We start from the raw sequence: 11,576 nt of genomic DNA, 5'->3' as shown, positions 1-11,576 counted from the left end.
AATAAATGGCAATTCAAAATATTAATAAAAATTGTAATATTATATAATAATTATATATTATTACATTTTGTATTAATGTTTTGAATATAATATATAATTATATTAATATATTAAAATAAATGTTTTATATTATAATTATTATATAATATTATATAATAATAAAATAACACTGGTAATGATTTTTTTGTACATTTTTGTTAAGATTTGCCATTAGATTATTGCAAGAATAGCAACCTACGGTTCATGAATATTCATGAATATATCATGCAAAACGCAATTCAGCTTCATATGCATTTGTAAGCTGTAGTATTTCAAATAAATTCAAATAAAGCATTTTCATATTCACAGATCAAAAACCTTAAAAATGTTTTAAATTGTAAAAAAAATATATATATATATATATATATATATATATATATATATATATATATATATATTTTTTTTTTTTTTTTAAATAAATCGTATATATATATATATATATATATATATATATATATATATAACTTGTATTTTTTATGTTGTCTTATTAATAAATATAAATTATTAATAATTATAAATTAAAAAAAGGTTTTTTGTAATTATTCAAAATAAATACAAATCATATAAATAATAGATTTTTTTATTCAAAAACGTATTGTTAATTATTAATAATAACCCTGGGTGTGTCTTCTGTAGTGTAGTATTACGTATTGTGCGCATGTGCTTTGTCACTTCCGCGTTCCTCACATAGCAACAGCAGCAGAGCCAAAATGGCGACCGGTGGAGATCCTGCGTGACATCGAACCGAGTCACAACACCGAAACCTGCGGTTTCCCCAGACACCGGCGTCAGCGCCATGGCCTCCGCTCACGGGCGGCTGGGTCAGCACTTTCTGGCCGTGCTGGATGTGGCTCTGCGGGTCCCGAGCATCTTTATAATCGACGCTATATTTAACTCATACTCTGATCCTGGTGCCGGATGGACCGGAACCGCCGGAAGAGTGTTAATCCGCGCGCTGGGTGAGTCCGGGCTCTCGGGCGGGCGTTAATGCTGGTGTTCTGGTGCTGCTGTTCTCACGTCAGAGATAATGAGCTTAAATCTATGAACCGGGCCTGAAAACAGAACCGAATGACACTTCTCCGTTTGTTCATAGTGTGAGAGAACCTGTCAGGACTGAGTCAGTCATAATAGTACATAAATAATAGTCACGACAACAAGTTTACATTTTGGAGAACAAAACATAAGTATATCATTACCTAATGTTTACAAATCAGTTGTTAATTTTAGTAGTGTTGTCACGATACTGGAATTTGCAACTTCGATATGATACCTTGATAAATATCGATATTTTTGACAATACAGTTCAGAGTGATTATTTTCCTTGAGTAAAATTGGCACGTACATTATAGAATACACATCGAAGTTCAGTCGAATTGCAATATTGTCAATCGAATCTCGAAATCGAAAATGGGTTTTTGAAAACAAAACCATTATCGTGTCTCGGTGTAAACTAGAAAAACGCAAATTTCTGAAAACGGTGCCTCAGGTGTGTTACGTGTTCAGTCTATATGCGCGTAGTGTTTTTTTTACAGAATGACATCGCCATCTACTGGCCTGGCAGCAGAATACAGCGTTATTAGTCGTTCTCGCAGATCCCTGTGAACGGGGATCGTTTTGACAACGTTGTCGTCTGTAGACGAACAACGGAAAGACTTTTCCATTTTTACTACATCATTGTCGCGTAAACGTACCCTAAATGTGACGCGTTATTTCCTGTTGAATACTAATTTTGACGCATTACGTCGATTCTCATACTGTTCCTCATGTCGTGTTTTGCAGGTATTCTGGTTTCCAGTGTGGTTCTGGTGCTTTCACAGAAGTCCCTGTTCAAGTTCTACACCCTGTTCTCAGCCGTCCTGCTGGGTGGCGCGACAGTTCTGGTCAACTACTACGGCACGTCTCGTGGCGCGGAGGCGCTGCTGCCGCTGCGTAATGGCCCGACGCTCTGGCTAGCCCTGGCGCTGCTGCAGCTGCTGCTAGGATTGGGCTACGTTGCGCTGCTGAACGTACAGTCGCTGTGCGCCGCCCTGGTGGTGGTGGACATCATGGCGCCGCTGTGCGGGCTGATGGCGGAGCTGCCGGCAGACACGCGACAGACGCTGGCACTTGCGTCGGGAGCGATTCTAGCGGCACACGCGGCCATGAACCTCCTTCTGAAGCTCAAGTGGTTCTACTACTCGTGCCGCTACGTGTACCTGCTGCTGCGCCACATGTACCGCATCTACGGCCTGCAGCTGCTGCTGGAGGACACGTGGAAGCGCATTCGCTTCCCAGACATCCTGCGTGTCTTCTGGCTGACGCGCATGACGGCGCAGGCCGTTATCTTAGTGTACGTGGTGCGCGTGGTGCGCTCCGAGAGCGGCCTGCAGCTCGGCTGGGATGTGTTCTGGGACTTGTTCAGCAACCTCATCATCAGCGGCTGCGACTCGACGCTAACCGTGCTCGGCATGAGCGCAGTCATATCCTCGCTAGCGCATTATCTCGGACTGAGCATCCTAGCGTTCATCGGCTCCACCGAGGAGGAGGATAAGCGGCTCGGGTTCGTCGCGCCCGTGCTGTTCTTCATCCTCGCGCTGCAGACGGGACTAAGTGGACTCAAACCCGAGGAGCGCCTGGTGCGCCTCAGCAGGAACATGTGCCTTCTGCTCACGGCGATTCTGCACTTCATCCACGGCATGACGGATCCGGTGCTCATGTCCCTCAGCGCCTCGCACGTCTCCTCCGTCCGCCGACACGTTCCCGTCCTGCTGGTGTCGCTGGTTCTGTTCGCTCTTCCCGTCCTACTCAGTCACCTGCTGTGGCATAAGTTCGAGCTCAACACGTGGCTGTTCGCCGTCACCGCCTTCTGCGTGGAGCTCTGCCTGAAGGTGCTGGTGTCGCTCACCGTCTACGCGCTCTTCATGATCGACGGCTTCTACAACGTGCTCTGGGAGAAGCTGGATGACTACGTCTACTACGTGCGCTCCACCGGCAACGTCATCGAGTTCGTCTTCGGCGTGATCATGTTCGGCAACGGCGCGTACACGATGATGTTCGAGTCGGGCAGCAAGATCCGCGCGTGCATGATGTGCCTTCACGCGTACTTCAACATCTACCTGCAGGCCAAGAACGGCTGGAAGACGTTCATCAACCGCCGCACGGCCGTCAAGAAGATCAACTCGCTGCCGGAGGTCAAAGGCACGCAGCTGCGGGACATCGAGGACGTCTGCGCCATCTGCTACCAGGAGTTCGCTACGTCCGCGCGGATCACCCCGTGCCACCATTACTTCCACGCGCTCTGCTTGCGCAAGTGGCTGTACATCCAGGACACGTGTCCCATGTGCCACCAGCGTGTCTACATCGAGGACGACGGACACGAGCGCGTCGCCTTCTCTAATAACAACGGCTACGCCGCGCCGGCTCAGGAGGGGGCGGAGTTTGAGGAGGACAGGGGCGGGGCCGAAGCGGGTGGGGCCGTGGGAGGGGCGGAGCCTGAGAACGAGCTCCTGGAGGACAACGACAGCATCGAGTACGACGAAGACGAGTGGGGAACGCAGCCCGGCGCCGCGCCCGTCGAGGAGGATTACATTAACAACGACGACGACGACACGGACTCCAGCTGAACCGAGGCGGAGATTCAAGATCAGGGATGTTTTTGTTTTTTGTTGGCATAAAAGGGCTTGTGTTTTATCATGGACTGCTCTTGAGTGAACGATGAAGAGTGACGTGCTACTGTAATGGCAGTATACCTCGATATGATCACTACTGGTCTCTTGTGTGACCTCTCTTATAATTGTGTACATTATTGTACATGTAATAAAAGAATGATACAGTTGTCCACTGGAGAAAGCTGAATCAGCTGTTAATCTCTCATGTCTCCTCCTCAGTATCTGATATTATCACGCAGTGTTGCTTTTTGACCTGCCAAGCGCATTTCCCCATGTTTCATCAAGAACGGCGTTTTCTGAAGTGTGGTGTTGTTGTGAGCGCAGTGACTCCATCATGTGTTTGATTTCAGGCTAAACTGTTGATTTTGCCAAGAGAACTGATGTAAATAAAGAATCAGCTTTAGTTCTTTTGTAAATAAAATTAATAAGATGAAGTTCTGTGGAATCTGGAACTTTGCACTTAATTATATTTTTGGAGTGTGTTTGTTGTTTGTTTTTCTCACAGGTTTCTTTTCATTCTCTCAACATTACATTTGTTTAATTCAGATTTTTTAAACGTTTAGAGTCGTGACACCAAATATGAGCGCATGGAGCAAATTTACATTGTGTTAATTGTGAAATACCTTTAAAGAACATGATATAACTGAAGTCAAAAGAAATGAAATTAGGACTTTTCTAATACTATATATATATATATATATAAATGCATAAAAAAAATCACGCTTTTGTAAAAGTATATATTAACTAAAGATGCACCGATACCGATAGTCGATTATTCAGAGTGATATCTGCCGATAGTGATACCGATAGTTTGGGAGTTCTGCCTTTTATACCTTCTTTTAAATTAATTATTAATTAGAATTAAATTATTAATCATAATTTGAAAGAAATGTTTTTAAACTATCAGCCGATAACCAATAGTGTGAAAATTTGCTTTTATTGGCCGATATATTGGTGCATCTCTAATATTAATAAAGTAGAAAGTCATATATTCAATTTTTTTAATCATAATTTCAATAATATAATCATGACAGCACGTTATAATTTGGAAATTTCTCAATTACAACTATGTCACAACTTAATTTTTTATGTCAAAAAGTGAAAGGATGAAAAGACTTGGTATGTCATAATTATGACTTATTTAAATTTAAACTTTCTAACCATAATTATGCTTTTGTATGTAATAATTTCAACTTATCTCAATTTAAACATTTTAATATCATTATTTAGTATGTCATCCTTCCACTTTTTATCTCATAATTATGAATCATACTTTTATTTTCTTATGTCATTATTATGGCAAAGTCGAAGTTATTACTTGATATGTCGTAATTATGACTTTTCTCATCTTTTCATATATATATATATATATATATATATATATATATATATATATATATATATATATATATATATATGCCACACAAGAAAAAGAATCATGCTTTTGTAAATGTATATTTATGAAAGTCATAATTATGACATAAATTTACACTATGACATAGAAAGTCATATTTTATCTCATAATTTAAATAATATAACGACAGTATGCTATAATGTTCTCTCATTTGTGACTCAAGTATGTCATAACTTTCTTTTATTATGTAATTTGTCAAAAAGTGAAAGTTATGACTTAGTATGTCATCATGAATGTGACTTAATCTTAATTTCAACTAAAAATGTCTTAAATGCCATTATTATTTAGTATGTCATTATGTCGACATTTTATCTCATAATAATGACTTAGTATGTCATATTTTTATGTCATTACGACAAAATAGTCACAGTTATTGCTAAGTATGTCGCAATTATGATTTTTACATCGTAATTAAAGGTACACTGTGTAACCTTTTGTACATAAATGTACACTGAACGAGTACACCATGAATCTCTCTTCTAAACCGTGTTTTTATCTTATCCTGAATCATTACGTCACGCCTACAATGAGTGTTTATATTCGGACTATTTCAGACCGCTGCGGAGCAGCACAGCGCCTGCGTGACTCGTCATATACGTAAACAGAGATAAGTAGCTCCGGCTAAGATATTCCTCCGCTAGAGGGCATACTGTACCTTTAAGATTTTATTACTTTATTCTATTGTTGCGGCTTCCATTGTAAAAGACTCACACCATGAATTCATGATTAAGTTCTTATCTTAAGTTCCAAATTATGCCGACTCATGTTTTCTGATTAGGACTTTTCCAAAGGTTTTAACTACATTCCCCATGGCGCATCTGCCTACATTTCCCATCATGCAGCATCACCGCGCTCGCGTCACAGCGGAGCGTGTGGAAAGTCTCACGCCTTTTTTTAACTGTCATTGATCACACAATGATGAATCACGAGCGAAAATAACAGCCTAACAGGAGTTTCGGCCGATTCTTACGATAGAGAAGACAGAGGAGGATGGAAGCGGATTATTAATCGGTGTCGGCGGTGTGAGGTAACGTTAGTGCTGCGCGCGCACACTCTGGGTGCGGGTTATTTTGGTTTAGTGACACGCGCGTTTGATTTTGCTCAGTTGTTTATTTGTTTATGATATGAACTAGTGTCGAGGGTGTGTTGGCGTTCATTCATGTTTGATAGGGTGTGTCTTGATTTAGTGCTGTGATGATCCGGTTGGCTTCAGTGCGCGCGCTCCTGACCCGTCGCGTGCCCGGACCGGGTCAGCTGCACAGATGTTTCCTCGGAACACACCGGCGCAAAATCAAACCGGAGCAGCTGGACCTTCCGAACCAAGCCCGGGAGTTCGTGTACGGCCTGAGCCCGGCGACCCGGATCTGCTTACTGAAGGAGCTGCAGAACTTCGAGTCCAAGGCTGAAGGTAACGGAACCGACCAGACCTTGAAACGCTTCTGTATGTGCTTATGTGAGGTGATTTCCAACAAAACCAGCTTAACCGGACTGGGTGACCAGATAACATCCCATTCACCTTGAGATGGTACCATCATGTGTTTCTTAAAGGCGCTTTATACACTAATAATAAACATGTAAATCACAGAATTCAAAGTCATTATTCTGACCTTCCCTCGTCCAGATCACTGTTTCCACTGACTCTGTGATTCTGATCCGGTTCTTCTCACTCAAACCGGATTATCAGCCTGTGTTTGTTCGCTATCAGCACAAATCAGTCCTGCGTCAACAGAATCACTGCTTCACACACATCCTGCTCGGGTTATTTGACACGAGCGAGAGCTGCAGTGTGTGTACGGTTGTAAGGTCAGAGGTGAGCGTGTGACCTTTGACCTGGAGCTGCACTATTTCAGTAGCTCCTCATTGCAGAACACTCGAGATCCAGGGGGCGGAGTCGAGTGGGTTTAATGATATGTAAAGTGGGAGGAGTTGGATCTAGACCACACCCCCTGAATATTGTGTTCTGCAGTGAGGACCACCTTGAGAACGTCGCAGATCTCACATTATCTCATGTCTGAAGAGACGGAAACAGACATATTTTGATACCAAGGAACATCATGTGATCAGTTCTGATGAAAAATACGCCCACTGGAATAATCAAACACATCAGAGTATAAAAACCTGGTATAAATGTTTCTGTCCATGAAAAGAAGCTGCATGACATTAACGATTATAAATGAGATCTTCATCTGTGTGTTTCAGACTCGTCAGAATCGTCTCCTCTGACCTCCGCTCAGCTCAGATACAGTGAGTTCAGGTCAGATTCAGCTTGTTTCAGGTGTTTGTGGTGTTTCTCTGATCTTCTCTGGATCTTCTGCTCTAGTTCTGCTGCACAACGCCATTCCCTTCGTCGGCTTCGGCTTCCTGGACAACGCCATCATGATCGCGGCCGTGAGTCCGTCTGTCAATCACTCGAGCTTCATCGCTGTTCATAACTGTGCAAACTGCAACAAATATTTATTTTCAAACAGAGACTTATGAGTTTGTTTGATTATTATTAAAAGGAAAGTAAAAACATGATGATTATGTAGATAATATCAGAACTTCATTATCTGACATTTAAATATAGTCTTGATCTTTACAGATCTTGTGTTTGTCTTCATCTCTGATGACACACGTTGTGTTGTTTTTTAAGGGCACTCAGATTGAACTGTCCATCGGATTGACGCTCGGAATATCAACGATGGCAGGTATTACACACACACACACACACACAATGGACTATACGCACATATTTTCTGTAGAACTTCCGCATTAATATAAGCCAGCTGGAGAACTTCCGGTGAGAGTCATGTGCTGGTGAGTTGAGCATCAGTAGTGTAATGCTTAGTTTATAATCAGAATATAGTCACTTAAATAGTCAGACACAGCATTAATTTAGTTATTCAAACGTAACACGGCATAATAAATAAATAAATGAATGAATAAAGACGTTCCTCAGTGTTCCTCCTCGACTAAATTCAACTCAACCAGCAGTTTTCACACTTTTATGTGAAAATAAGCTTCAAAAATTAACTATTTATTGTGCACTTTAGTTAGATCAATTGAATAAAGTGTGCTGAAATCATTGATCTTGTGCTGCTCTGACTGACAGCTGCTGTCATTATAAAGAGCGGCGCTCGCTTTCTGTGTCATTCATTCACAAGAAAAGTTATTGTTTTTCAGGAGATTCTGTGAGTATTTCATACTTCACATTGACAAAATGTATTTTTAAACCTAGTTATTTTATAATGTTTATTATTTAGTCAAAAACGAAGAGAAAAACGATTAGAGGAAATGGCTGATATATGCGCAAATAAATGCTACTTTGCCGCCACCTGCTGGTTAAAGTGGTAATTATTGTCTTTTTTATTTTTTAATAAGTGATTTCAATCTAATGTTGAATTTCCTACTTTTTTAAACGTTCGGTTTTACAATGGGGACAATCTCAGAAGGATGAACAAGTAATGTTTGTGGTCATCACATTAAAAATAACATTTGAAGTGCTGGAAAATAATGCGCGTGTTTGTCTAATTACAGATACTGCGTTTTTAAACGCTCCCAATAGCTTCATCTTTATTGAAATCAATAAAACTGGTTTATTGGCAAATTAGGTAAATGAGATAACTGCATTAAAATATGAATACAACATTAAAAAGTCAACCATTGATGGTTTTGTGTCGATGTACAGCGACTACAGAATGAACAGCTGACAGTTCACTGGAAACGCCCGAGCTTAACCACAACCAGGAAGTAACCGTGCATATAGTCCATTAAATATAATAGTTTTTAATTGGTGATAAAGTCTGACGAGGTTCTTGAATGTTTCAGCGGCGGCTCTGGGGAATCTGGTGTCGGATCTGGCTGGACTCGGGTAAACTCTAGTGTGTGTGTGTGTGTGTATGATGATGATGATGTGTGTGTTAGGGGTGTGTGTGTGTGTTTGGGATTATGTTTGTGTGTGCGTGTAATGATGATGATGATGATGATGGTGTGTGTAGGTTAGCGGGGTATGTGGAAGCTCTGGCCGCGCGTTTTGGGATGCAGATTCCTGATCTGACGCCCAGACAGGTGGACATGTGGCAGACCAGAGTCACATCACACATGGTGAGACACACACACACACACACACGTGTTCGACGCTTCAGTAGACCCGCAGCGGTTTCACTCTCTCTCTCTCTCTCTTTCCAGGGAAAAGCCATCGGCGTCGCCATCGGGTGCATTCTGGGAATGTTTCCGTTGCTCTTCCTCAGTGATGACGAGGAAGACGAGAAGAAGAAGAAGAAGAAGAAAAGTCACCCGAGCTCAGACTGACGCACTTTTATATCGGCATGACAACAACTGCGTTTGTTTTGCCAAAGAAAATGAAGCGAAAGATCAAACGGTAAAACTACATCATCAAAATAACATGAAAAAATCATAAAATAGTAGGAAGTAGAAATCAAAATAATTAGCAAGTAGTTAAAGTTTAATCTAACGACGAAGAATAGATGTTAAAATGAGCATGAGTTTAGTTTCTCTTCGTCACATGACACTATTTTAAAGGTCCGCTTACACCAGGAATAATAACTATGAAGCTTCAGTAATCCCGATGAGAGAATGTTAGTCCTCAGCACAACTATAACCAAAACCAACGTCGTTAGAATCACTTTATTTAATGATAAAAACAGCCAATCAGAATCCATCCTGCCTTAAACTCGTATCGCCACAACAGGAACACAGTCAAACCGCAGAATAAACGGAGCTGATATAGCTATCGTTCCTGATGTGAACAGAATTTCCTCTCTTATGGTTTGTTTCTTTAGATTTTAGCAGCATGTTTTTGCGTTTGGTGAAGAATGAAGTTCGTTGGTTCAGTTTGAAGTGTGTGAATTAGGAAAATGTTCTCTATTTTTATCTGTGTTTGCCTTCATCTGCACCATCACCGATGTTTTACTGACCTCTCGAACTGGACTCTCACAGTCTGACTGAACTGGAACGCTCTAGTTTTATTCTGGACAGCACAAGAGTTTCTGCACTCGCGTCTCACACTCCCAGCATGCATCTGACACGTGGCACTCAAGCTCAGTGGTCATGGGAAGAGATGTTAAAAATGAACACAACAAGCAATGAATATATTCATTCATCACTCAGATATATTTATATAAAAATTAGCTAAATGTATACCTAAAACCGTACTTGAAATAAATAAAATATAAAAAACTTTAACTTATTTTATGCATTTCTTAATTTCCTTTAGTTTATTACTTCAAGTAAAACCAAATACACTAAAACTCCTCATTTATTAATCTAAATTAAATTTAATCTCAACGATCAAAAGTTGCATTTATTAACATTAATGTACTGAACTTACACAAACAGCTGGATTTTTATCAACTAACATCGACAGATTAATAACAAATGCTGTAAAACACGTTCACTGTTAGTTAATAACTCAATTAAAGTTAACGAATCATTAAAACCTGAACTGATATTAAAATTAAAACATCAAAAAACTAAATCAGTGTTTGAGATGGAGTCAGACTGCTTCAGTGAGGGAATCCCATGATCCTCTGGGCTCACGAGCTGATCGTCTCCATCCAGGGCTGCGTTTAACTCCATCTTTAGACGCACACTCATGAACTTCCCTGGTGTATCTGGACAGACCCTCGACCCCTCGACTTTGACCTACACATACGTACACTTCAGGCAGGTCCATAGACCACAATGCAACACGACTTTGAACACATTACCGCCAACATAATGAGACGTCGACTCGTGAGCGCCTCACATGATCCCGAGACTCACGTCTGTTACTGGAAGAACAGAAATACCTCTGGATTGAGTAGTTCAAGTGACTTCTGGGTAACACATAAACACGCCCCAGAAATGTATTCATCGTACTATTATTGGACACTATGCATTCTAATAAATATATTCATGTATATAATGACCGCACAGCCGTCTCTGGGTAGTTGACTTGTACTCTACAACTATTTTACAGTATTTTGCAAATTCTATGATTATTTTTGTGAGACGACATGGAATATTTGTACTTTTATAAATTCATTTGTGGCACCACAGAACTGTCGAAGCGAAAAGTACAAGTTTTGATGTCATTTGTGAACATGAAGCATGTTGTTTTAACTCATATTGATGATTTGGTTATTAGCAGCAGACTCTGTATTGTTCAGATGAATCATGGGTAACACTTTACAATTATGAACTAACTATGAAAAATAACCTCTTAATTTGATCATTTACTAATAAAATCAACAATGAACATAAGCTGAGATGAAATAACAATCAACAGCTGTGTTTTTATCAACTAACGCTAAGATTAATAATATAACAAATAAACTGCTCATAGATAGTTGATGCATTAATGGACCTTTATTGTAAAGTGTTACCGAATTATAAATGAAATAAACACCCCTGAAGTTTCACACTGCAACTGATTTTAATAAAATGCCTTTATTGACAATATAAAAATCACACTGCATTATTTTTATTATGATTAT

The 11,576-nt window shown here is 40.4% G+C and overlaps 2 protein-coding genes across 2 annotated transcripts; both read left to right on the top strand.

The window, feature by feature from the left end:
* The first annotated feature begins 711 nt into the window (after nt 1–711).
* On the top strand, nt 712–4,173 carry rnf139 (ring finger protein 139). Its single transcript, XM_067411653.1, has 2 exons — nt 712–998; nt 1,819–4,173. Exons 1-2 carry the CDS (start codon nt 836–838, stop codon nt 3,639–3,641), a joined length of 1,986 nt encoding a protein of 661 aa, XP_067267754.1. The 5' UTR covers nt 712–835; the 3' UTR covers nt 3,642–4,173.
* A 1,778-nt stretch (nt 4,174–5,951) lies between these two features.
* Nucleotides 5,952–11,547, top strand: tmem65 (transmembrane protein 65). Its single transcript, XM_067411488.1, has 8 exons — nt 5,952–6,127; nt 6,288–6,508; nt 7,300–7,344; nt 7,421–7,488; nt 7,733–7,787; nt 8,908–8,950; nt 9,078–9,183; nt 9,268–11,547. Exons 2-8 carry the CDS (start codon nt 6,295–6,297, stop codon nt 9,388–9,390), a joined length of 654 nt encoding a protein of 217 aa, XP_067267589.1. The 5' UTR covers nt 5,952–6,127; nt 6,288–6,294; the 3' UTR covers nt 9,391–11,547.
* The last annotated feature ends 29 nt before the right edge of the window (nt 11,548–11,576 follow it).

Source organism: Chanodichthys erythropterus, chromosome 15 (assembly GCF_024489055.1).
Source record: "Chanodichthys erythropterus isolate Z2021 chromosome 15, ASM2448905v1, whole genome shotgun sequence".
Classification (NCBI taxonomy): domain Eukaryota; kingdom Metazoa; phylum Chordata; class Actinopteri; order Cypriniformes; family Xenocyprididae; genus Chanodichthys; species Chanodichthys erythropterus.
The sequence above is the reverse complement of the archived record's forward strand: the minus strand, read 5'-3'. Positions and strand labels throughout refer to the sequence as shown.

Excerpts from the sequence above, each read along its gene's own strand:
- rnf139 (XM_067411653.1), top strand. The coding sequence starts at position 836 with ATGGCCTCCGCTCACGGGCGGCTGGGTCAGCACTTTCTGGCCGTGCTG. Across the intron at positions 999-1,818 it reads AGTGTTAATCCGCGCGCTGG|GTATTCTGGTTTCCAGTGTG; the intron begins GTGAGTCCGGGC and ends CGTGTTTTGCAG.
- tmem65 (XM_067411488.1), top strand. The coding sequence starts at position 6,295 with ATGATCCGGTTGGCTTCAGTGCGCGCGCTCCTGACCCGTCGCGTGCCC. Across the intron at positions 6,509-7,299 it reads CTTCGAGTCCAAGGCTGAAG|ACTCGTCAGAATCGTCTCCT; the intron begins GTAACGGAACCG and ends TGTGTGTTTCAG. Across the intron at positions 7,345-7,420 it reads CTCCGCTCAGCTCAGATACA|TTCTGCTGCACAACGCCATT; the intron begins GTGAGTTCAGGT and ends CTTCTGCTCTAG.